This window comes from Beta vulgaris, chromosome 9 (genome assembly GCF_026745355.1).
Source record: "Beta vulgaris subsp. vulgaris cultivar EL10 chromosome 9, EL10.2, whole genome shotgun sequence".
Lineage (NCBI taxonomy): Eukaryota > Viridiplantae > Streptophyta > Magnoliopsida > Caryophyllales > Amaranthaceae > Beta > Beta vulgaris.
In genome coordinates this window covers 20,635,745-20,661,889 of record NC_079210.1, presented here as the reverse complement: position 1 = coordinate 20,661,889, position 26,145 = coordinate 20,635,745, and the positions used below count along the sequence as shown (strand labels likewise).

Here is a 26,145-nt window from a genome sequence, read left to right as displayed (position 1 = left end):
TCTCTGCAAAACAAATTTAGTATGCAGGACAATACCTACTAGCAACCTGATTACCTGCAAAAGAAGATGTTAGCAGATAGGTGTAAACAAATTAGATAAGCACAAAATGATGCAAAGATGTAAACTTAGACTCTATAAGGATGCATGAGATGCTATGAAAGGATTAAGGTTATGTAAAGCTAAGGGATGACACGTCATGCAAGGTCGGGGTTATCCAAGGCTAGAATGTATGCAATGCAAGGTCAGGGTTTTGCAAGGCTGCAATGTGAGGTCAGGGTTTTGCAAGGCCACAATGCAAGGTCAGGATTTTACAAGACTAGAAGATGTGTAGAATGATAGAATAATAAGAAATAGATATAATGATTTTCGAAAATCGTTTTTAGTAAGTAATCGGGAGTCCGAGGAGTTCGAGAGTTTGATTTAGAGGTACCACCACATAAGGAAGCCCCCACATTCGGTGAGCTTGCCTTGAATTTGGCATGTACTTGATCTGATATTGTAATGAAGTTGATCTGTCTTGGACGTTGAAAGTAGTCTTTGGGGATTCTTCTTTGGGAAGTGATCAAATTTCGCCAGAGACCATGGAATTGTCACAAAGTCCTTCAAGGGAAAAGGAGTGTTTGAATTGAAAAATAAAAAGTTTTAAATTTGTTTCTTGACGGCCAATTACCTAATTGGATTTGCCGTCATGAGAAACAAAAACAATGAATGACTATTGCTTCTATCGGTTAATGACCACTTTGGATCTGTCGACAGAAGAGAAGCATGATCAATACATACAGTAACCCTTGTCGGTCAATGACCTCTTTGGATCTACCGACAAGAGGGGAACAAGTCTATAACTCCCTTACTGGTCCATGACCAATGTGGATCTTCCGGTAAGAGAGATAATTACATTAGCAAAAAGCTAACATTTGTCGGTCCACGACCTAAGAAGATCTACCGGTGCAAGAGTGTTAAAGCATAATCTAAGACTTATGTCAATCTGCCGTTATAAGAGTTACTACTTATTTCTTTTTATTTTTCATAGAAAGATACTAGCAAGTTAATAAGGAGAAAGGAAAGTAGTAAAGGTAAGGAGCCGATATTATAATTGGATAAAAACATTCATAAAAGTAATGATCGTTACTACAACATCCACGAAGGGCAAGAGTACAAAATACAAAGTCAAAACAGGTATAAAAGCAAAAGAGAAACAACTACAGGTGACATCAAACCGCAACATCATCATCCTTAAGCCCCGACAACTCAACCCGAGTATCAGCGTTCGCAATGTCGGCCTCAGTAACCCCGTCATCCAGAACCTCACCCTCCATAAGGGTCTCAAAGGCTCGGTCCTCATGAGCCTTCTCCACGTCTTGTCTGCAGATGCCGACAATAGTATGCCTGAAACATCACATATCGGCAGACCACCTAGTATTCATACACCCCTGCCTTCGTCAACTGAGTTTGTTTCTCGCTCAGCTCCTAGTGCTCCTTCTGAGCTGTCATCTTCAGCCCTTTCTCCAGCTTAAGCTCCTACTCTTAAGTTTCTTGGGCTTGGAGTTTCTCAGTAAGCTCCGTCACGTTTGAGGCGAGTTCCTTGTATTTATCGGCTTTCTGTTAGAACTGCTTGTTCTGCTCCTCGAGGGCACCGCCTCTATAAGCTTGAGACTGATACTCTCATGTTCCTCCTTCAACTTAATGATCAGGAATGTGTTGACCATCTTGTCTTCAAGGCCGGTAAAATACCCAGCCTTGGTAAAACCAGTAGATGTCCAACAACTATTTACTGGCATGTCGAATTTGTTAGGCAGATTGTAATTACAAACAATGAAAATTTGTTAGTATAAAGATGAAACAAGGTAAGGGATAAAAATGCTAAGATTCAGAACTTACTAAAGCAAGATGATTCGCAAGGATAGTAGCCACCGCATGAATATCGAGCTCTAGAATGTCGAATTTCACTAGCTTCCAAGGGACGGTGCAACAGTAGGGACTCGTCATCACAAACATCCAAGGACAGACTAAATTTGCCTCCGGGCCTAATCGGTGAGCGATCCCATATTTTATTTACCGATTCCAGAACCGACACTAACATCCTCTCGAGGGTGCCTGGTTGCTTGCGCCTCTTAACGACAACAAATTCTAGTACCAGATCTTGTGGCAGAGGCTGCTTGTATATATTCGGTCTAGAGAAGCCAAGGGAGCTGCCAGTGGAGGAGGAGGAGTGTTATCGTCCACAAAAAGAACGTTTAGAGAAGACGGGGTCAACTTGCCCTCGTCGGCCTGGGTCTCCACCGCAGAGTGTGGCATCTTCTTCTACCGTTTGGTCATATCCTTCTCAAAATCCTCTCGTTTCTATTTCACTACTGTGCCGGAGGATTTGGATTTTCCTCGGCCTTACTCCCTTCACCTCAGCCAACGCTGGTAGTATTCCCTCCTCGACCACCAGTTGAGGAAGGGATGGAAGTAAACCTTCTTGTGTGCTTGGGCAACATATTGGATATAGGTTTCCAGTTATGGTTCAGATGCAGCGCCCTACAAAGAATAAGATGCTTCCTGTATGCAAAAAACAAGATATTGGCAGAGTTATAAATGTTATAAAATACAAGAAATAATATGGAAGGAAAAGACGATAACAGACTGCCACAACAACTCTGGAACCTTACCGTGAGGGTCCCCCTCACAAAATCCCAAAGCTAACGAGGATAGATTGGTAAGGATGTAGGATGCATGAAGTAACCACATCTTCGGTACCAGCTTCGATTTCAGCCCTTTAGGCACCGGCATGGTTTGACTATCAAAATAGTTGAAGGCTACAAGTTCACTGGGTGTCAAGCCCCGATCTGGGATGCGCTCCATCTTCGTTCGCGGCCTATTAAAATATTGGTAGAGAGGAAAGTCATCTGGAACATGCAGCCAGAAAAACCATATTGCCACTCCTTTAAGGAAGTTAGCTTGGGTACACCATCAACTTGTGGTGACCGGTATACAAGTATAGCCAACCTCCACCCATACTATCTTCTTTATCGGCCTTGGAACGCTTCTTCTTACCTTTACCCTTGACAGAACCATCTCCTTCAACCAGTGTAGCTTGCAGAAGAGATTCAAAATTTCCATAAACCTCTTAAATTGCACTGCCTAGACATAAGCAATCAGGTTGTGCCATGATAGCGGTGTTAATTGGGCCAAACATATGTTGAAGGCGTTCAAAGTTTTGACAATGAAAGGGTCGATGGGAAACCTAAGCCCGAAATCGAGCGGGTGAGCATAGACGATAACACGATCGGTAAGACAGTCTGTTACCATACTTCTTTCATCGGGCAACACCAGTGTGTAGTTGTCAGGGAAGCAAAGGCCACTACCGCTTTGCGGCAAAAAAGTCATGGGACATGCAAGTCTCTCTCCACTTATTGTCAATTTCTTTAAAGGAAAGACTACTTTTCTCAATTACCGACATGACGGGACGGTGAAGGTCATCATCGTCATCATCATACTCTGGTATAATTTACGGTGGATCCTCAGCGTCATCCTTGACGTCCACGTCGATGGACTCATCACATTCCATCATTACGCGTTCAACGCTACGGACATCGTCCTCGTTGATGTCGTCCTCTTCAAGGCTACCATCCACCTCCACCTCTTCATCCTCCCTCATCAAAGACTCCATCACTTGATGAGTCTTCTTCATCTATGACTATTACCGGCCTCGAAGATGAAGCCTCGCAGGGGGCTTGTCAAGGGAGTACTACAGATAAGAGGGGGGAAAAGCCAAGGAGATTTCTCTGCTAAACCTATCATACTACCATATCGGCCATGTGGGATAATGAGTATGTCGTCCCTACAAAATTTAACAACGTTCAAAGGAGATATGTTCGAGGCATGGGATTTAGTAGAAGACAATACCGGTGATGAAATGGTTGGCTCAACCCTGCCTGAAGTACTACAGTCCCTACTAGATTTGGACCTATGTTCCTTAGCAGTACCTACAGTCGGCGGATTCTGAGACCCTAAGGAAGATCTAGTGCTAGTAGTAGAAGACCTACCAGAGCTAAAGACGTTATCAGTCATAAATGGGGGACTCTCAGAGTTTTTTTGGGAGTCCGAAGTAGAAGACATGCTTGTAAACAAATCTGAAAAAAAGATATTAAGTGTTTATGGGAAAATATTTACTTAGAAAGATAATCAGGCAAAGTGTACGAACCACTCTAGAGATGCTCATAGCACAAACGCATAGCAAAACCGACAAGAAACCTTGTGAAAATGATCACTTATGAAGGGAAATGGGTCGATCAGAAATATGTGCTTGTTGTTGATGAATTTGAGCAGAAATTGAGAGAATTGTGAGCAAGAGAAGAATATGGAGTTTGAGAGAAAATTTCTGTGAGTGAAAGTTCGAGTTTTAGTAATGTCGGAAATGGGGGTAAAAATTCCTTTATGCTAGAGGATGAATGATTGTGATTAAAGCACCCTCTCAATTGCCTTGACCAGATGATGTAATGTGCTTCCCCTCGAATCCCCATCAATCAAACGGTTACTTGGGGGCTATCAACACGTGATACAAAGATCAAGGCGTTGTTTCATCTCATGCATGGTTACGACGTGTTTTATCGGTATAAGCAAGATACCGATTTATGAGGATTAAACGAGATACGCCTGAATGAGTCATAACTGGCTTGGGGGCCTAGTTGTATGGTGGCTATCAAGTTCCCAAACGGCCCATCTCGGCCGCCATTAATTGACATGATCAAACCATCTTGGAGTTCCCTAAGGATTAGGGTCAAGATATACGTGATACCGGTATTCCTATTATACCGGCACTCAGCAAGAACCTTATTACCAGTGTCAATCACTTGGGCCATCATTAAACGAGCCTTATCCTGATCCAGTTTTTGCTCAAAGAGGCCTAGTGGCCTAAAGATAAGTATCGAGAAAGGATAGAATGAATTGTATTCAATCAATATGAGTAGTGTCCACCTAGTTTGGGACAATGTCGTCTCCAATAAATACACCATGATCTGAGTCATATATTAGGTTCACAAACACTAATACACTCTACTTGAGATAAACTGGTTTTTATCTTTATTGACTTAAGTATCAGAGGCGAGTTCCTTGGATCAATCCTCGATATTAGTTTACGTGTTCAGTCTTGCAAGACTTTAAACCAGCATACGTGTATTAGTGTATTATTATTATTATTATTATTATTATTATTATTATTATTATTATTATCATCATCATTGTCATTATCATTATTATTAACATCATCATCATCATCATCATCATCATCATCATCATCATCATTATTATTATTATGGTTATTATTATTATTATTATCATCATTATTATCATTGTCATTATTATTATTATTATTATTATTATTATTATTATTATTATTATTATTATTATTATTATTATTATTATTATTATTATTATTATTATTATTAGTATTGTCATTATCATTATCATTATTATCATTATCATTATTATCATAATCATTATTATTATTATTATCATTATCATTATCATTATTCTTATTGTCATTATTATTATCATCATTATTATTATCATTTTTATTATTATTATTAATATTATCATTATCATTATTATTATTATTCTCATTATTATTATTTTTATAATTATTATTACTATCGTTATTATTTTTATTGTTATTATCATTATTATTATTATTATTACTATTATTATAACTATTATCATTATTCATTATTATTATTTCTATTATAATTATTATTATGATTAATATTATTTTTATTATCATTATCAATATCGTTATCTTTATCATTATCATTATTATCATCATCATTATCATTATATTATTATTGTTATTATTTATTATTATAATCATTACTATTATTATATTATTATTTATTATTTTAATTATTACTATTATTATATTATTATTGTAATTATTATATTATTATCATATGTATGATTATTATTGTTGTTGTTGTTGTAACAATAATAGTAATAATTATTGTTATTAGTATTATATTACATGCATTTCATTAAGTTTTACCCATTTACTATAGTTCCAAAAACTAAAACAAAAAGAGAGGAGGAAAGTGTGCAAGTGGGTCATTCATGATTTGGTAAGTAGGAGATAAAATATGCATGTGGGTAATTTATTGTTTTTAATAGAAGAGAGAATGTAAAACAATGGGTTCATATGGTAACATAAGTAGGTAGTAAATGAATATATTTATTTGCCTAAAATTGAATAAAGTAGAAATGTGATTAACTTATGAAACACCCTTAAATGAAAAAGTGAAAATTAACACCTTTATGGATTAGAGGGTGTATCACATAACCAACTATATCATAATGTTCATATATTCAGATTGCTATATTTTTATACCTATGGTTCGCTCCATTCAACTTGTATTGACTTATCTTATCTTATTTGAACTGATCCGAGTTGATTTAAACTTATTTGAACTTCCTCGACCTTATTGCTACTTATTGATGTTAAATTTATAAGGTTTTAAATTTATTGCAACTTATTTGAACTTATTGGATGGTGTTACACATTTGTTTTAAATAAGTTGAATGAAGTAAAGACTTTTTGTAACCATGAATATATTTAAAGTAGTTAGAAACATTTTCAAATGTGATATAAAATATGCAAGTGGGTCATTCATTATTTAGTAATTGGGAAATAAAATATGTATGTGGTATTTTATTGTTTTTAATAGAAGAGAGAATGTGATTGTGAGATATTGTAAAAATAATGGGTCCATATGGTAGCATAAGTAGGTAGTAGACGAATATATTTATTTGCCTAAAATTGAATAAAGTAGAAATGTGATTAACTTATGAAACACCCTTAAATGAAAAGGTGAGAATTAACACCTTTATGTATTAGAAGGTGTATCACATAACCAACTAAATCATAATGTTCATAAATTCAGATTACTACTATTTTATACTTATGGTTCGTTCCATTCAACTGCATTGACTTATCTTATCTTATTTGAACTGATCCGAGTACACTGCTCTGAAAAACGTACTTTTTCATTGATTTCAAGGACTTTTATATTGTCTAAAAAGATTGTTGTACCTTGATGTCACCCTAATTTGAAAGCATCTGATTGGCTAAGCAGTAATATTATGACAAGTGGCGATCATTCATTGGAGGGCAGATATCATCCATTCTATAAAGATGTCCTTTGCTTTTAATGGGCCTAAGTACAGGTTGGGCCAGAAGAGGGCTAGTACAACCTTCTTTATCTAGAAAAGTGTACTTTAGGCCATGCACCTTTCTGGGCTATGTACTTTACTACAACAGCACGGTGCCACATGTAGGGTGGCGATGGAGCCACGTGTCTCATTTATAGTCGTTGATATAGGCTACAACATTTGCCCCTTAAAAGAGGATTTTTACCACTTAGGCCCCCAGACGGTTGAATTCTCTTTTAACTGGCGAAAACTGCTCTATCTTTTTCAAGATAAAAATGGCCCCATTTTGCCGGTCTCAAAAGGTCAACCCTCAAGGGTTTTTGGGGATACAACGGTTACTTTACCGGAGGGGGATGTCATTTTTACCTCCCTATAAATATGACCCCTTGTCCTTTCTAAAATCACTTTCACATCTTTGAGAGAATTTTTTAGACATAGAGACTCTGCTCAAATTTTCACTGAACTTTAGAGAGACAAAGAGCCTTCATCCAAGATCTCGTTCAGTTCTCTCAATCCGTCCAAGGTATCCCTCTCTTCTGTTATTTCTTATTTTGTGCTTTTTCTTTCTCATTCTTTTTAAGAAAAAATAGATTCGTTCTCTCCATCGAATTCATTCCCGGCAGCTTAAGGGTTAGTCTTAACTCTAGACCAGAGAGCCTTTCTCCTTCAGCATATTCTAGAGTTGGCCCATTCTGGCCGGTCATGCATTTTATTTTTATGGACATGGACGGCAAAGTCAGACGACCCAGTCTTTACCTATGCAGGGTAATCTAACGCGAGTCAAGCAAACATCTCGTATTATACAAGGGGTGAATCTCCCGGCCTCCAGCTCAGAAATGGAGGCATCAACAGGTCGAATCCCTGCTGACGGGGAGCGCGAAGTTCCAAGCCCGGCCAGCGAACAGAACCTCTTCTCCTGAAAACGTCCAGGAGGAGAGAATCAACGAGAGACATTCAGAAGCCAGCCCGTCCGAACAAGGTATGACGATGGACGGGGCCAACGAAGTGGAGGTTTCCTCCAACCCATCCTACGACTCGGAGGAGTCGTCCACTACATCTTCCGAAATCAGACGCCGCCTAGGCCCTCTGTCTGACCCTAGTTTCATGTTGTTTGACTCTTCGGGATGTTGTTTATGTACCAGAAGTTAGAAAGAATTTTGTGTCGGGAGGTCTTTTGAATAAATTTGGTTTTAAGGTTGTATTTGAATCGGATAAGTTTATTATTTTCAAGGGTGGAATTTATGTAGGACAAAGATTTTATTGTAATGGGATGTTTAAATTTTGTATTAATAATGCAATTGATACTAGTTCTATTTACATGCTTAATGTCTCTTCTCTGTGGCATAATCGATTGTGTCATGTGAACTATCGTAAATTATATGACATGTCTAAGGTTGGTTTAATACCTCCTTTTGATTTAAGGTTAGAGAAGTGTAACACATGCATGCTAAATAAGATTATAAATCCTTACCTAGTGTGACTAGACAAACGGTATTGCAGAATGGGTGCATAGTGATTGTGTGACTTTCATAGTTCACCTTCTTTGGGAAATAAAAAATATATTGTAACTTTTATTGATGATTTTTCAAGGTTTTGTTACATATATTTATTATTTACTAAAGATGAAGCACTAGAAAAGTTTAAGACCTTTAAAATCGAAGTGGAACTCCAACTTAATAAAAGATTAAAAGACTTCGAACGGATAGGGGTGGTGAATATTATAATCCAAGTTATTTTAGTTCCATTGGTGTAATTCATGAAACAACCGCCCCATACTCACCTCAAAGTAATGGTATAGCGGAAAGGAAAAATAGGGTCCTAAAAGAAATGGTTAAACCATGCTTTCTAATTCGGGTCTTAATGACGGTTTTTGGGGTGATGCAATTTTAACTGCATGTTATATTTAAATCGAGTTCCTAATAAAAGGAATAAGACTACCCCTTATGAACTTTGGTGTAAAAAGCCTAATCTCAATTACCTTAAGGTATGGGGTTGTAGGGCAATTGTCAAATTGACGGAACCTAAAAGGAAAACTTTAGGTGAAAAAGGAATTGATTGCATTTTTATAGGCTATGCGGTACATAGCAAAGCCTATAGGTTTTATGTCATTGAGCCCAATGACTTTGTCTCTATTCATCCGTGATAGAGTCAAGGGATGCAATATTTGATGAGACTAGATTCTCATCGATTCCAAGACCAAAGGACATGATACCTAGTACTAGTTCCAATGTTATGATGACATTCAATGATCATGATACTACAACACCGGAAATTAGGAAAAGTAAAAGAATTAGAAAAGAGAAATCTTTTGGACCGGATTTTCAACTATATTTAGTTGAAGGGTCAAGGGAGTCAATTTCGACTCAAATTTCATATTGTTACAATATGGAGGAGGATCCTAGGACCTTTGATGAGGCTATGAAGTCTCATGATTCTGCTTTCTGGAAAGAGGCAGTGAATGATGAAATGGATTCAATAATGGGTAATCAACTTGGATTTTAGCTAATTTACCTCCCGGTTGCAAACCATTAGGTTGTAAATGGATTTTTGTAAGGAAAAAGAAAATCGATGGAACCATACTAAAACATAAGGCCCGGTTAGTGGTCCAAGGTTTTAGGCAAAGATATGGTATCGATTATTTGATACTTATGCTCCGTAGCTAGAATAGCTACTATTAGACTTTGATAGCATTAGCTGCGATTCATGGTCTAGTAATTCACCAAATGGATGTAAAAACTGTTTTCTTAATGGTGAATTGGAGGAGGAAGTGTACATGAATCAACCTGAAGGGTTTGTGGTCAAAGGTCAAGAAACTAAAGTTTGAAATGACTTAGATCTTTGTATGGTCTTAAACAAGCACCTAAGCAATGGCATCAAAAATTTGATGAGTTGTGTTGTCTAGTGGGTTCAAAATAAATCAGCCGATAAGTGTGTATATAGCAAATTTGATAATAACGGTAAAGGAGTTATAATTTGCTTATATGTTTGATGATATGCTTATTTTTGGGACTGATTTGGAACAAGTGGAAAAGACCAAAGTCTTCTCTCTCTAGCTTCTCCATGAAAGATTTGGGTGAAGCGGATGTTATTCTAGGTATTAGAATAAAATGAGAGAAAGGGTCTTTCTTTATCACAATCTCATTATATTGAGAAAGTGGTCAAGAGGTATAATGAGTCAAATTCGACTCATTTTGCTACTCCTATGGATCCTAGTATTCACTTGGTTCCGAGTAGTGGTACTCCAATTTCACAATTGGAGTATGCAAGCTTAATTGGAAGCTTGATGTATGCTATGACTAGCACTCAACCGGATATAGCTTTTGCTATTGGCAAGCTCAGTAGGTATACTAGTAATCCTAGTATGTTGCATTGGCAAGCATTGAGAAGAGTGTTAAGGTACTTGAATAAAGACCTTGGATTATGTCATAACTCAAACAAGAGAACCTTCTATCTTAGAAGGTTACTCGGATGCTAGTTGGATTTCGAATAAGGAAGATTATTCATCCACTAGTGGTTGGGTGTTTCTTCTTGGAGGAGGTTCCATTTCATGGGCATCCAAGAAGCAAACATGTATAACGGATTCCACTATGGCATCGGAATTCATTGCTTTGGCTTCTTGTTGCCAAGAAGCGGAATGGCTAAGGAACGTGTTGAGTGAGGTGGACTTATGGGTCAAACCTATGTCACCTCTTGCTTCCATTGTGATAGTGCATCAACCATAGCTAAAGCTATAGTGAAGTCTACAATGGCAAGTCAAGGCACATTGGAGTTAGACATAGCTATGTGCGAAATGATAAGGAATAGTTGTATAACTATTAATTTTGTTCGGTCTAGTTTGAACTTGGCGGATACGTTTACAAACCGTTGTCAAGGGAACTAGTGAACAAAATGAACAAAGGGATGGGTCTTAAGCCTATTGATCAACCTATGGTGAAGGAAAACTCTATTTGATGTCTAATACAACGTTAGATCTCAAATTCAAGAGGATAGTACTTCTCTAGAAGGTTGGGAGCACTTGTTTAATACATCCCAAGGTTAGTGCTTGTTGCTACAATGTTAAAGAGGTTGAATTTATTCTTAATAAATCTTTGATAAAGTGCTCAATTGTAGGAGCATGTTCGTAAGATTTACCTATATAAGCTAGAGTTTGGCCGCTTCACAAGTCTAAGGCTTGACTTGGAACGCTTATGAATGGATATGGACACCAAGGCTTCATAGGTGTCGGAGGTTAAGAACTAGTTTATGTTATGTGTATTAGTATCTTCAATAATTTGTGTGTTATATGATTCAAAGCTTTGTCTATCATTATGATGAAATTATTGTAAAGTTACTCTTACTAAGTTGAGATTCAATCGTAAGATATTTTCATGATGCATGAGCATGTCTTGTTTGTGATTTATAACAAGTTGAAAAACTTTTCAGCATTACCCTGTAAATGGGAGGAGGATTGTCGGAACATTTATAGTGTGATGGGTTTACAAGCTCATATGATTCCTATACTAAAAAAGGAAGAGGTCTAGTATGTTAAGATTAGAGTACGCAAAATCACGTGGAAAATCAAGCAAAACAGAAGGTCAGCCGCGCCGCGGGTCGCGACCTGGGGGTCGTCGCAGGTCGCTACCTGGGGGCCGTCGTGTGTCACGACCAGTGCATTGTCGCGACTCGCGATCTGTGTCGCAACTCGCAACGACGGTTCTGTTTTGGACGTGAAAAGGTGCGTGAACGGTTTATAATCGTTGTATTGTGTACGTTATCCTTTTAATAACTATTGGAAATTTTAATCTGAGGATTAAAGGTTCTTAATTAGTGGATTAAAGAGGTGTTATGGAAATAACAACTCTAATCTATGAAGGTGATATTTATATACGACCTTTGTGATTCTTATGAGGGTGGAAAAAGAAAATCAGTTTTTCATATTCTAGATAGACTTGCTTTGCTTGAGAGAAACCTTGCTAATTTCTCTCTAGTGTTCTTCACAAACTCTCAACACAAAATTCTTGTTGTTTCACATAGAAGATCATCTTGTGAATTGTCTTCTCCATTGTATCTCATTAGTTATTTCGTGCTAACCCGGTGATCCTAGAGGGGCGAAATTAAACTAATAGGAAAGCGTAATTTTCGTGCCTTGGAGTGGTATATCTGGTTCCTTTGTTGATCATGTCTCATATATATATATATATATATATATATATATATATATATATATATATATATATATATATATATATATATATATGAAGTTCATTCCTTACCCTAGAAAGCCAGTCTTCTTCGAAACCCGCCAATCCATCTTTAAGCGAGAATCGGAAGATCTAGTCCTGGTAGGTTTCAATACGCGGGCGAATAGCGGGATCGCCCCTGGAACATATATGATACTTTGTTGCTTAAGATGTCAAAACTTCTATTTCAACTCACTAGTCCCTATTCAAATCCTTCTATTTGAAAGATAAGGAAAAAAAAATTAGGAGACCCTCTACTTGAAGGGAACACTTAATACGTTGGCTACAAGAATTCTAGAAAGAGCTAGAGCATTACAAAGATCAATAGAAAAAGAGGAATCTACAAGATGCCCCACATGGAAATTCAATAGGCTGTTGTGTTTGCTTTATGGAAAATCTGCCAAGAGTTGAATTTACGAAGGAGTTGTATGTCTCGGATAAGAACTTGAATCTGCCATGGTGCATTCCCGATACCTTTGATTGCGTTAATGACTAGGACGTTGTCACCTTATCTGAGTAGATAGGTCACATCGAGTTGTGATGCGAATACGATGTCTTTATGAAGTGCTAGGCTTCATCGACGAAAATAAGAGCTGAACCAAGGTTGTAAGCTTTGGTGTGAAGGGCATTACCCATTTCGTTTCTGATGATAAAACCAGCAGCTTTGGAGACGTTTTTGATAGAGCCATCAAAATTGAGCTTGTCACAGTTGGTAGGTGGCGGAAGTTATGAAACTGAGGATGGATGTAGAATGGGGAAAGTCCCTACTTAAATCTTAATATACAAAATTTTATAGCACATATTCTTCTGTGTTCTTTAGGTCTATCACAAGTAGAGAGACGATGTCGAAAGGGCGTGAGAGTGGCATGATTATGACGGATACTGCCCGCAATTAAGGTGGAGCGGCACATGGATGATACCCACATGTACTTGGACAACTTCCGTCTCAGGAATGGATTTTATTTTCTTTTTTGGGGCCGTGTTAGGAATGGATTGTGGGTTGTATATTTTGAAATTCCGTGGTCTTCTTTTGGGCAAGTTACTACTGGTGTCGCTAATCACATCATCGTTCTTGGGGCCCTTGGTTTAAGGAAATTACGTCCATTGCATCATTGCATGACAATAATGTGACATCAATACTTACACACTAAGAAATTGATCATGAAAATCATATTTAAGGAGATAATAAAGACAAATTTTGGAGTGTGAAGAGGACGTCGTAGACGGCTTGAGCCTAGATGGGACCAAATTAATACATCATAATTATTATATCGTTTTTAGGAAAGATATTTACTTTCTCTGTAATAAAAAAAAATGCAACCTTTGGATGTAACACAAAATAAGCAACAATTTAAAACTTACTTAATTAAGTAATAAAATTTCAACATATTTACAACAATGACATTATTAAAAAACCCAAAATTATCATTATCACTACCTAACCGGATATGGACAACAAATCCAATGATCCCCCCCCCCCTTTTCTCTCTCCTCATTTTTCACTGATTCATCCCTCTAACTACAATTGCCAAATTTTGACTAGAAGTCCATGTCAAGCCAAATTGTTGCAATAATTTTGTTACGGAGGAAGTACATATATCTAAAATCTAAAGCAAAATTATTACATGCTGCCACATGTACCCCCCCCCCCTCCCTTATACAATTAAATGATATATTAAACAATAAAAATGTATGTTATATGCCTCGAATCCGTAACCTCTTATTTGAGATGTAAGTGCACTAACCAACTACTCTACAATTCATGTTAGTCTTTATGAGGTAAAATATATTTAAAGACAATATATTTTCTATTTTTAAGACAATTAAATACAAATGTATATGTTTATACTCATTAAGTTAATGTTAATAATAGCATGTCCTACTCTTAACACTACTACACCATTTCATTGCATCAGTTGTATTCTTACACATCAACCAACGTTAAAAAAAAGATTGTATTATATTTTTATATTTAATTATATATTTGTGTGCGTGTGTGTTCTCTTCAAGCCGAGGTCATATTGATGGATAATTCATATTATAATTTACTATGCAAAAAATTTTAAAAAAACTCGAAGATCATTTAATTTCCTAAGCATAATACAATGCGTATAACTCATTTTTTCACTTTTCTCAAGTGTTTGATTTAGCAATTCAAATTCACATTAATAAATGGTTAGGGGCATTGCCCGAGCCAACAAGTCATTCATCAATTAACATATCCTTGACAAGATTAAGTAGGAGCTTAAATGTTAGAGTTTTCACCTTTCAATCTCACGGCTAGAATTAGATCGTTCTGCCCCCTCAACTTCAATTCCATACCTGTTCCAGTTTTCACTTCTAACTAAAGTTCTCATTTCTTTTTTTTTTTATAGGAAAGTTCTCATTTTTTATTAATCACAAAATTTTCTTTAAGTTGAAATCCCTTGTATTCCCTCACCTTACCAGAGTCGTGCCTACCCTGCCTGGACATGGTCGGACCGGGCTTGTTCACAGGCTCGGTTTAGGGGCTTGGGCATACAACCAATTAGACAAACCATTAGACAAGAAAGATTCATCAAGATGGATTTCCACGCAGACATTGGGCATACAACCGATGAATGTATTGCATTAAGATGAGAAGTTGCTCATTTTCTAAGGAAAGATTCTTATAGGACCTCGTGACTGACAAGGCAAAAGCAACTATTCAGCGCGAAGTGACAACATCAGAGAGGCCGTTAGCTCCACCACAACCAACTAGAATTATCAATCTTATATCCGGAGGATTAGATGTCTGTGGCTTAACATACTCAGCTGCAAAACACCATGCAAAAGAAAGCGACATGGAGGAACCAATTGCCATGAATAGAAAAGCAAAATCAGATTGCACGCCTATCTCTTTTGATGAAGAAGATATCGCCGATTTAGCAGACATGCACCATGATGGACTAGTGATCTCATAATTGGATATCGCCTCCTGAGAAGAGTGCTCATCAACAATAGCAACTCAGTTAAAATATCTTTGTTTTGGACGCTCTCACAGACATGGGAATAAGTGAAGGGGACATCACCAAAAAGTCCACAGTTCTCGTGGGATTCAGTGGCAAAGCAAAAAATACACTTGGTGAAATCACCTTGCCAACATATGCGCAAGGCATCAACATCCAAGTAAAATTCTTAGTCATTGATAGTTTATCCTCTTACAATGTTACTATTGGCAGGCCTTGGATACATGACATGAAGGCAGTGACATCTACCTAGCATGACACCATCAAGTTCCCTACCAAGTGGGGAGTGCAAGAGATAAAATGAGATCAAATTAGCAAAGGAATGTTATAAACTAGCCTTGAAGCCTTCTGCAACAAACAAGATACCAGCATAGCAACTACAACAGAGGCGAACCGTCGAGGAATATGTAGAACCCGAAGCAGAGTCAATTGGTGAAATCATCATCGACCTGTCGAAGCCTAGCAAATTGTTGGGATTGGAGAAAATCTCCAAGGAGTGTTGCAAAAGCACCTAATTGATTTCCTAAAGAAAAATGCAGATTGCTTTGCCAATCACATGAAGACATGGTTGGCATTGACCCTGGGGTAATAACTCACAAACTTAACGTCAATCCTAACCATATCTTAGTTAAGCAAAACAAAGGAAGCTCACTTGAGCGCAACCAAGTAATTAATGAGGAAGTGTAAAACCTCCTGGAAACTGGCAAGAGTAGACAAAAAAATATCCAAATTGGCCTGCAAATGTGGTGGTGGTGCCAAAGAAGAACAGAAAATGGCAAGTTTGCATAGACTTCACATATCTTAACAAAGTTTGTCCTAAATACCCATTTCCAGTTCCTCACATTGACGCTATGGTATATGTCACAGCAAGCCACGAGTTGCTGACATTCATGGACGCCTTTACTAGATACAACCAGATCCTCATGCATCCTGCATATTACGAAATAATAGCATTCATTATAGATTGAGGAATTTATTGATACAAGGTGATGCCTTTTGGCTCGAAGAACACACATGCAACTTACCAAAAGTTAGTACAAAATGTTCGGAAAACATATTGGGGACACCATGGTGTTGGAGAAGCATTCGAAATCCTCAGGCGCTACCAAATTGGTAGAGATGGGGGCTTCGGAGGTGTTGGGGAAGGAGGCTATTGGGGTGGTGGGGCAGTGGGGGGAAGGAGTAAAGGGTGGGGAGGGGTGATTAGGGTTAGGGTCTTATATTAGGGGTTAGATTTTAGGATTTGACTTAGACTTAGGTGAGTTAATTAGGGTTAAAGGGGATTAGAGATTAGTGACTAACGATGTTAGCCTTCCATTAGTCACAAGGATAAGTGGCGGGGCCGTTTTAAACATTTAAGAGGCCCTATTCTAGTTTTAGAATTGGACCCCTAATATAAATTTTTTTTTTACAGTTTAGATGATACAAAAAAACTTTTATAATATTACAATTATATATCTATATTCTTCCAAATCAAAAGACGAAAATCTCAAACTAATTTGGATTATATATAACAACTCAAAACAAAACAAACTTTTCTTGATCTTTTAATAAAAGATAACTTTAAAAATTTTAATATCTCCACCTAAAAAGGTACAATAGAAAAGAGAATTATATAATGAAGTAGCTGAACCTATGAACTAGTAAACTTGTGGTCTCAAATTCTTTGGTTCTTTTCAGGAAAATATCGAATTCCATAGATAATCCTTTTCCAAATACTGCCAAATTCCCAACAAGGGCAGCAATCTTGAAAACCCAAAATTCTTTCCAAAATGAATCCGATTTTTCCCGTCTAAATTCAATATAAAAATTGAAATCTTTGATTTTTCATAAATAGGTTGAAATTGGGTAGAATGTATAATTGAGATAAAATTTTAGGCATTAATAGATGATTTATTGAGGACAAAATTTAATTCTGCCAATGATTCTTTGACAGTATCTTAATTTGAGAAATTTTATAACTACAATTGTCAATGGACAAAGGAAGAGGAAGATGAGAGTGTTAAATGAAACCTTTGGTAAAGAAGGAAAATAAAGGAAAAATTAGAGAATTAAGAATAAACTTGAAAAGTTTCCATTTTGTTTTTTGGGATTGTAAAATGCCAAGAGTTATTAATGGAATACGGAAGAGAAGATCAAAAGAATAAAAAATGAATACTAATGGGTTAGAGAGAAAGAGAAAGAGAAAGATAAATGAACCATTAGTAAAAATTAGATAAACTAGAAAATGGATCACAGAAAACGGGGGCCTTGCGAGCACGAGGCCTATGCTATGGGTCTGTTTGCACAGGCTCATAGCTGGATGAATGGATGTACTTTTTAAAAGATCGCAGGTATATGGTGAATTTGAAAACTTGCGAGAATATATGGCGTAAAAAGATTGTTATATGGTGAAAAACTGATAAAATTAACATCAACATAGAAGAACATAAGAACCCATCAAATCTTTTCAAGACATCCCCCAACCTTCTATGTCCCTGGTAATGGTTCCATGAAATTGTTCATCAAACGTAATTTCACCTCTCTCATCCCTTTCTCTCCAGGACCCCAACATAAACCTCAATCCTCCCATATAACTAAATTCCTCGCCTTATGCAAATCAGGCTCATATTTCGAAGCTCTTAAACTCCTAAAAACTAGTATTAACTCAACTGCAATCAGCTCAGATGTAAAACCTTTAGTTTATGCATCTCTCCTACAAACAGCTACAAAAGTTCAGTGCTTTGACAATGGCTTACAACTTCATTCTTACATCATAAAATCTGGTCTTATTGCAAATAGTCTTGTTGGTAATAGCTTATTATCTTTGTATTTCAAGTTGGGCGGAAAATTAATCAATTCAACAAAATTATTCAATGAATTGTGTATGAAAGATGTGATTTCTTGGACTTCAATGATTTCAGGGTATGTAAAAGTGAAACCTGAAAAATCGTTGGATTATTTTTGGGCTATGTTGGATGCTGGTATTGAGGCTAATGCTTTTACTCTATCTGCTGGAGTTAAGGCTTGTTCTGAAATTGGGGATGTGAAACTTGGTAAATGCTTTCATGGGGTTGTTTTGAGAGGTGGGTTTGAGTTGAATCATGTGATTGCGAGCGCGTTGATGGATATGTATGGGAAGAACGGCTGGTTGAAATTTGCTTGCAATGTGTTTGATGGATTGCCTGTACCAGATTCTATTTGCTGGTCTTCGATCATATCAGTTTTGACAAAGAATGATTTTTATGAGGAAGCGTTGGCGTACTTCTATGTTATGCAAAGGGAATGTAGGCTCGTGCCTGATGAATTTACGTATGGGACAGTTTTGACAGCTTGTGGGAATTTGGAGAGATTGAAGCAAGGGAGAGAAGTACATGCCAGAGTCATCGTAGCAGGGCTCTGTGGAAATGTGGTGGCAGAGAGTAGCTTGGTTGACATGTATGGAAAGTGTGGGCAAATTGGGGACTCTCGACGCGTTTTCAATAGAATGAGAAAAAGGAATGCAGTGTCGTGGTGTGCATTGTTAAATGGCTACTGTCAAAATGGGTTCTTTGAGTCTGTTGTTGAGCTTTTCAGGATGATGGAGAGTCCTGATCTTTACAGTTTTGGAACCATTATTCGGGCTTGTGCAGGTTTGGCTGCCGTAAGACAGGGGAAAGAGGTTCATTGTCAGTATATGAGAAAGGGTGGGAGGGGACATGTAATTGTTGAATCTGCTTTAGTTGATCTCTATGCAAAATGTGGATGCATTGCTTATGCACATAGATTGTTTATGCAGATGCCTAAAAGAAATTTGATATCTTGGAATTCAATGATATGTGGATTTGCTCAGAATGGTAGAGGTCTTGAAGCAATCGAATTGTTTAATACGATGGTTAAAGAGGGTGTTCAACCTGATTACATTAGCTTTCTTGGTGTCATTTTTGCTTGTAGTCATGCTGGCTTGGTTGATCAAGGACGAGAAAATTTTATCTCTATGACTAAAGAATATGGAATCAAACCCGGAACTGAGCATTATAATTGCTTGGTGGATCTTTTAGGCCGAGCTGGGTTGATAGACGAAGCTGAAAAGTTGATAGAGAGAGCTGAGTGCAAAGACACTCTTGCACTATGGCTTACCCTTCTTGGTGCTTGTGCTACAAGCAGAAATTCTGCTGCTGTGGAGCACATTGCACTGAAAATGATGGAATTGGAACCTAAAAACCATCTAAGTTATGTGCACCTTATCAATGTTTACAAATGTGACGGTCGTTGGAACGATGTAATGAAGATAAGGAAATTAATGAAAGAAAGAGGAGCACAAAAGTTATTGCCCGGCAAGAGTTGGGTTGAAAATGCATTTGGGTTAGTTCAGATGGATGATAGTAATATGGTTTGTCACAAAAATTTACAATCTGTAAAAGATTGACCGTGGAAATGTCGAAATGATGTTTTGATTTGTCCCATTGACGAAAACAAAATTGCCCTGACTTAATTGTGTACCATAATTTGACATATTTGTGAAAGATCGTTCATAAATTTGATCAATAAAATAAGTGCGATTCAATTATTTGTTGAAGTATTCTTCTTGCCAGATAACACAAACATGTCGTTGGATCTCGACCTTTCTGGCAGAACTGTTACATAAATCCGCATTAGATTGATGTAACGACGTCCCTCTGCATAGGATTTATGACTTGTAATATACTTTGTTGTTTTAGGAAAAATTGTGTACCATCTATGCGATGCTCGCTCAGTAACACAAGTAGTTAACTTTCTAAAAATACTGTGGTCCATGGTAATTCTTCCGAAATGGAAAATGCTCTTGTGGAAACTTCTCCGTGTCTAATTAGCAACAAAGCTTAACTTGCACAAACGAGGCATGCAAATTTTTGTATGTTGTGATTATTGTTTGGCTACAGAGGATGCTGCTGCTCATGTGTTCAGGTTTTGCGACCGAGCAAACCAAACTTCGAGGATGGAACTCTGGATCACTCACAAACAAATGGGCATACTCCACTTGTGGAGTGGGTCCTGCCATAGCCTATTCCAAATCAAGGATGGACGAAGTAGTGCCCAGTGGGTTTATTTCATTAGAATGTTTGGAGTTTTATATGAAAAACCAGGAACCAGGCCTCCGTTAGAGGTCTCATTGATCTAAGTCTCCAACATGTTATCCTAGATAACCCGGCTTTAGTTCCAGGTAAAACTGCACCATTAGCAAACCCCGATTAGCACATACCTTGTGGTTCTTGATCTTGATGACAGGGAAAATGTCGAATTGGGCAACATAGCTCAGAAAATCTGAAGCAGGAAACCTTTCGAAAAGGAGCATTAAAACCAGAGATATAATTTCCAAGCAATATCTCAATATTACACAAACAGGTATAAGAGAAGAAAAGTAACAAACATCCGATTCCCAAAATCATATTCGAAAGATACGGAAATCCAAGCAGTCAATCTGAGTCAATCTTGTTTCCCTCTAGTGTACCAATCAGCACATCATATTAATCAAAGTGATGAACGTTTCGTTCACAAACAAACTCAGATTCTCCATGAAAGCCATGATTACTACGCTATAACAACACTACGACTACCAAGAAGAAATGGTTACATAACACAACTAATAAACATTTACTTAGAAGTGATATACACAATTTTCAGAAAGTTGAGGGGAAAAAGAGGGGGAGGAGGGGACGGGGCCATATTTGTGATGCACATGTTTCGCAAAATCTAAAAGATAATGCTCCGAAATACATCCACAGACTATATGCGTATGAAATACAAGGGAAGCAATGACCTCATACAATGTTCCAAGTAATAAAGACTTCAGATTTCATCCCCAAAATCCAGTTCGACTTCAGAATCAGAATATTGATTCATGTCAAAACCAAATTTTATCTCTTGACTTACCAGTTCGGCAAGATCAGGCCTGTTGGCATTTTTATAAGCACTTACAATGGCATTGACTAGGGATTCATTGCTCTCAATCTCTCTATATTTAAGTTGACCATAAATCCGTTTGACACCTTCAACCATATTAGATTTTCCATAACAGTTCACGAGATAAATATAAGTAACGGTGTCAGGTTGAAACCCCTCATCTTGCATCTTCATAAAAAGATTCAAAGCCTTGTCAGTATGCCCACATGCTGTATACGTATATATTGCTGCATTATAGGCAAAAGGACCAAGGTATTCGGCTCCTATGAAAGCTTCACATGATTCAATTGCCAAATTGTGCAACCCCAAGACTGTGAAAACAGATGCTATGACAGCTTGCCTAGCATACAGTTTTCCTTCTCGGTAAGATGCTTCTAGCTGCTGAGTTGCTTCACTTGGTATCCCACCCTTCTTCAGCACTGTAAATAATACCTTAAAGGTACTAGCATCAGGCAAGATTTTTCGAGTTATCATCTCGTACAGCAATTCGCCGCAGTTAGCTAGCTGGCCATTTGTTGCATAGCATGTCATTACTTTAGTAAATGACGCACAATCTGTGAGTAAACCAGCCTGTTTCATTTCTTCGGCCACTTCAGCAGCTTCATCAAGCATCCCCATGTTCTTGTACAGGTTCATCATAGAAGCAAATGTGATACCATCTGCCTGCCCTTTTTGCCGCAAATTATCAAATATTACTTTCGCCTCAGAAACTATTCCAAGATCAGCATATAGGCTGATCATACTATTCGAAGCAACTACATCAGGACCACCCTCGAATTGATTTAATGACTCGTACATCTCTTTAGCCTCCTTTAAGTTGCCTCCTTTGCTATATGCCTTGATAAGGGAAGTCAAGACTATCTGGTTTACATTAATCCGTTCATCTACCATCATGCCGTAGTAGTATAAAGCTTCTTCAGTTCTACCAGCTTCAGCAAAGCCATTAATCAGAGCCCCGTAAACAACTTCATTCGGTTTTAACCCATCCTTCACCATTTCTTGGAATGCAATAATTGCATCAGATAACAGGCCTAGACGCACATAGCTAGCAATCACAGAAGAAAAAGTTTGCATGTGGGGTTTCAATCCAGCTTCCTGCATTTGGATTAAAGCTTCCTTTGCTTGGTCCAAGAAATCACCTCCTGCAAACATTTGAATAAGAGAATTATAGGTGCACTCATCTGGCCAAGTTCCAAAATTCCTCATGCCTTTGAAGACTGAAAAGGCCTTCTCATAAAGCTTTGCCTTGCCAAATGCTTTGATCAGCACATTGTATTCCAAAACATCCTTCTTCGCCCCTTTTAAGTCCCTTCTTGCATTAAAGATGTCCTCAGCTTCAGCCCACAATCCCTTCTCAGCATAGACATCCATAATTGCTGCATATGTCTTAGATGACAATCCTCCATCCACTTGACACTTCTCAAATAAGCTTCTTGCTTGCTTAAGCAGTCCCTTATTCACATACATCTTTACAATACCTGGTACAGAATGCTCATCAATATGTTTATTACATTTCGCTGTGTCTCTAATCACAGCTTCAGCTTCATTAACCATCTGCCTCTCGCACAATATATGGAGCACAGCTCTCTGTGTTACCACATCTGGGAAAAGATTAACCTTTCTAATCTTCTGGTACCATTGCAGGGCAGCATCAATATTCCCAGCTTTAGCATAAAGAGAAAGAAAAGTATTATAAGTTCTAGTATCTGGTGATATTCCCCTTTCTTCCATCTTGTCAAACAACGCTTCAGCCTCTGACAAATGCCCATGACTTCCACAAATGTGAATCAGAGATGAATGAATTATCAGGTGCCACCCCTGATCTCAACATGTCAGAGAACACATCAGCTGCATCACGCAGACGACCACCCTTGCCATACAAATCGATCAAAGTGTTGTAGGTAGCTGTAAGTTGAGGCTTTCTAACAGTTTTATCTGTTTCTATAACTTCCATCTTTGAAGGCAAATTTCTTCCTCCTATCTTAAACAATTCCGTTGACAAAAAGTGCTTCAAACTCGAAGATTTCAACTTGGATTGCGACTGAATATCATTCATATCATCCAAATCAAAACCCTGGAATTCAATCTTTCCACCACACCAGTCCTTATAAAACCTGTCAGCCCTATTAAATTCTCCAGCATCTTTCAACACCTTGACAATCGTACTCATTGTCACCTCATCCGGGAATATACCTCGTACCCTCATATGCTTAATCCACAATAGCGATTCTTCCACAAGTCCTGCTTTCCCATACACATCAACAAGCATACTATAAGTATTATTACTAGGCAAGACGCCGTCTCTTGCCATTTCAATCCAACACAACCTCAATTCATCCCACCTCTGTGCTCGACCCAGCGTTCTTAAAACCACATTATAATGAATAATATTAGGCACATAATCCTTTTGTGACTTCATCCAATCAAAAACCATCACTACTCTCTCCCAACTTCTCTGCTCTTTCAAAATCACAGTCTGCTCTTTAGGATTCAATTTACCCACATAAAGATTAAGGGCTTTCTCAACATTTTCTTCAGCATCTAAGTACCTTAAAACTGAAGGTAAGATGCCCCCGTATTTCTTCTTCCTACCATTAATAATTTTTGAGGTTTTTGAGGGTAAAACCAATGTATTTGAAGCACATTTAAGCTTAAACCCTAAACTATACCAACAATTTGTTGAGCTCTGCCTCGAATTCTTAATAAAAGAGTAAGAATTGTCTATGAAGCTTAATGTTTTTGGTGAAAAATGAGAGTGGAACCCATTAAATCCTGAAGAAATCCAGGTAACTTTAAAATAAGGTTGAAGGGCAGGCCCGTCCCTAAGCCAGGACAGGAGGGGCGGCCGCCCTGGGCCCGAGGATGACAGGTCATTCATTCCTGATTTCCAGCCACAACACTTGAAAAATTGATCTGATGAAATTAAACAAGAACAAGTGAACACAAATATGTGCATCTACAAATTGTAACATAAATTTTCTTATCCTTTAGTTCCATGAAACAAACAAACATGAATTAAGAAGTTAATACCAGAAATTCATTGGAATCATAAGTTTATAACAAGTAAATTATCCATCCCTAAAAACATGAAATAACATATATGAGATAAAGAAAAAATAAGTTGAATTCATAAAACAAACAATAACAACCGCATAAAACCAATCGCATGAATAATTACATGAAGTAGACTTTAAAAATCGCAACTCCACACCAAAATCCGCAACAAAACAAGTAGATTCATCTAAGGAACAAAACAAGAACCTGGAACGAGCTTCTGCAATTCGAGCTTTGGAATTAGCGTGTGAGTGACGAATTTGAGTACGACTTATGAGAGGTTCTAGTGGTTCTAAAGGAATTGAACTTGCGTATGAGTTGGGCACCGGTACCGGCACTGTCACCGTAAGCGACTTTTGGAGTGTTACTCGCCTATAGGATATACCATATACCTATGTAGTTTAAGATTTTTCGTATGCAGAACACCCGGAAATGTAACATGAATTCACGGGTTTATAATAGCTTATTATACATTGAGGATTTGTTAGGATTCTAAATATTATTATTTTTCTCTCTATTTTATATTTAATTTAGTTACAATCAGTTGGATTCATGCTTTATTTGGTAGGGTATAAAATATTTTTCATAAAAATTAGTTTTCCTTTCCCTCTCATTTTTCATTCTTTAGTATGTTAATGGGTGTAAAACAAGTTTTCTATTAAGGTAGTTATAGATGTAAATTATTTTTTTACAAAAAAAAAGGGAAATCACATTTTTCTCCCTTCTCCTTAGCAACCTTTTACTCTCCTTTTATCCATCCTCTTCTTTCCCCTTCTATTTTTCTCATTTCCATAACTTTTTTTAGATTGAACCAAACAAAAGAAAATTAGCTTCACAATTGGATGTTCCATGTAAAATATTCTGAATTGAACATGTTTAACATCCAACCAAACGGAGCCTCGGTTCCAATTAGTTTTGTTCAATTCCTAATTTATATCTCTGATAATAAAATAATAATAATATAATAATAATTATTATTACAATTACGATTATTTTATCATTATTATTATCATTATTATTATTATTACTATTACTATTACTATTACTATTACTATTACTATTACTATTACTATTACCATTACCATTACCATTACTAATATTAATATTACAATTACTATTATTATTATTATTATTATTATTATTATTATTATTATTATATCATCATTATTATTATTATTATGATTATGCTTATATATCCACTACCATCTACTAGAAGTTGGTGTGCTCTAAGCATATTAGCAAGACTTACAAATATTTCTCTACTTAGCCGAAGTTGTTCTTTACACAAGTTACGATGGTTTGTCAACAATCAAGATCCTATGTACGAAATGATGCCACGATTCTCCCCCAGAATGCAAAGGCATCTGTTCAACTTGGGTTGTCAATCTCCTAAACTCATGCAATGTTATACGCGTCAAACTTTGTTGCACCAAATCTTCATCCATTCTACATAGGCACATATTAATTTAATGCAATTTGATTTAAACAAACATATAAAATACGATAATAACTAAAAGTTCCACAATAAGTTCCACATGTAAAATACGACAGTAACTAAAAGTTCCACAATAAGTTCCACATATAAAATCGTCATAAACATAAAATAACTAAAAGTTCAAACTTTAAAAGCAATCCACCATAAAGTCACACAATTTTAACTAAATTATCCTTCGCAACCATCCCAATCATAAAACGTACGGTTTTTTCACCAAATGCCCCCGAGTTTTCACGAAATTCACGGGGTACCCTCGCACTTTTGAAAATACACGGGTACCCCTCAGATCAGTTACTGTTTATTAGCATCA

At 37.1% G+C, this 26,145-nt stretch overlaps 2 protein-coding genes across 2 annotated transcripts; one reads left to right on the top strand and one right to left on the bottom strand.

Annotated features, from left to right (window-relative positions):
- Positions 1-17,398: 17,398 nt before the first annotated feature.
- Positions 17,399-20,075, top strand: LOC104903372 (pentatricopeptide repeat-containing protein At1g03540). The gene has a single exon (XM_010691397.4). The coding sequence runs from the start codon at positions 17,877-17,879 to the stop codon at positions 19,770-19,772; it is 1,896 nt and encodes a 631-aa protein (XP_010689699.2). The 5' UTR covers positions 17,399-17,876; the 3' UTR covers positions 19,773-20,075.
- Positions 20,076-20,829: 754 nt separating this feature from the next.
- LOC104903373 (pentatricopeptide repeat-containing protein At1g73710) lies at positions 20,830-24,808 on the bottom strand. Its single transcript, XM_019251798.3, is given in 3 exon segments — positions 20,830-23,087; positions 23,089-24,199; positions 24,317-24,808. Coding segments are annotated over 2 exon segments (2,991 nt in total). The 5' UTR covers positions 24,165-24,199; positions 24,317-24,808; the 3' UTR covers positions 20,830-21,172.
- Between the last annotated feature and the right edge of the window lie 1,337 nt (positions 24,809-26,145).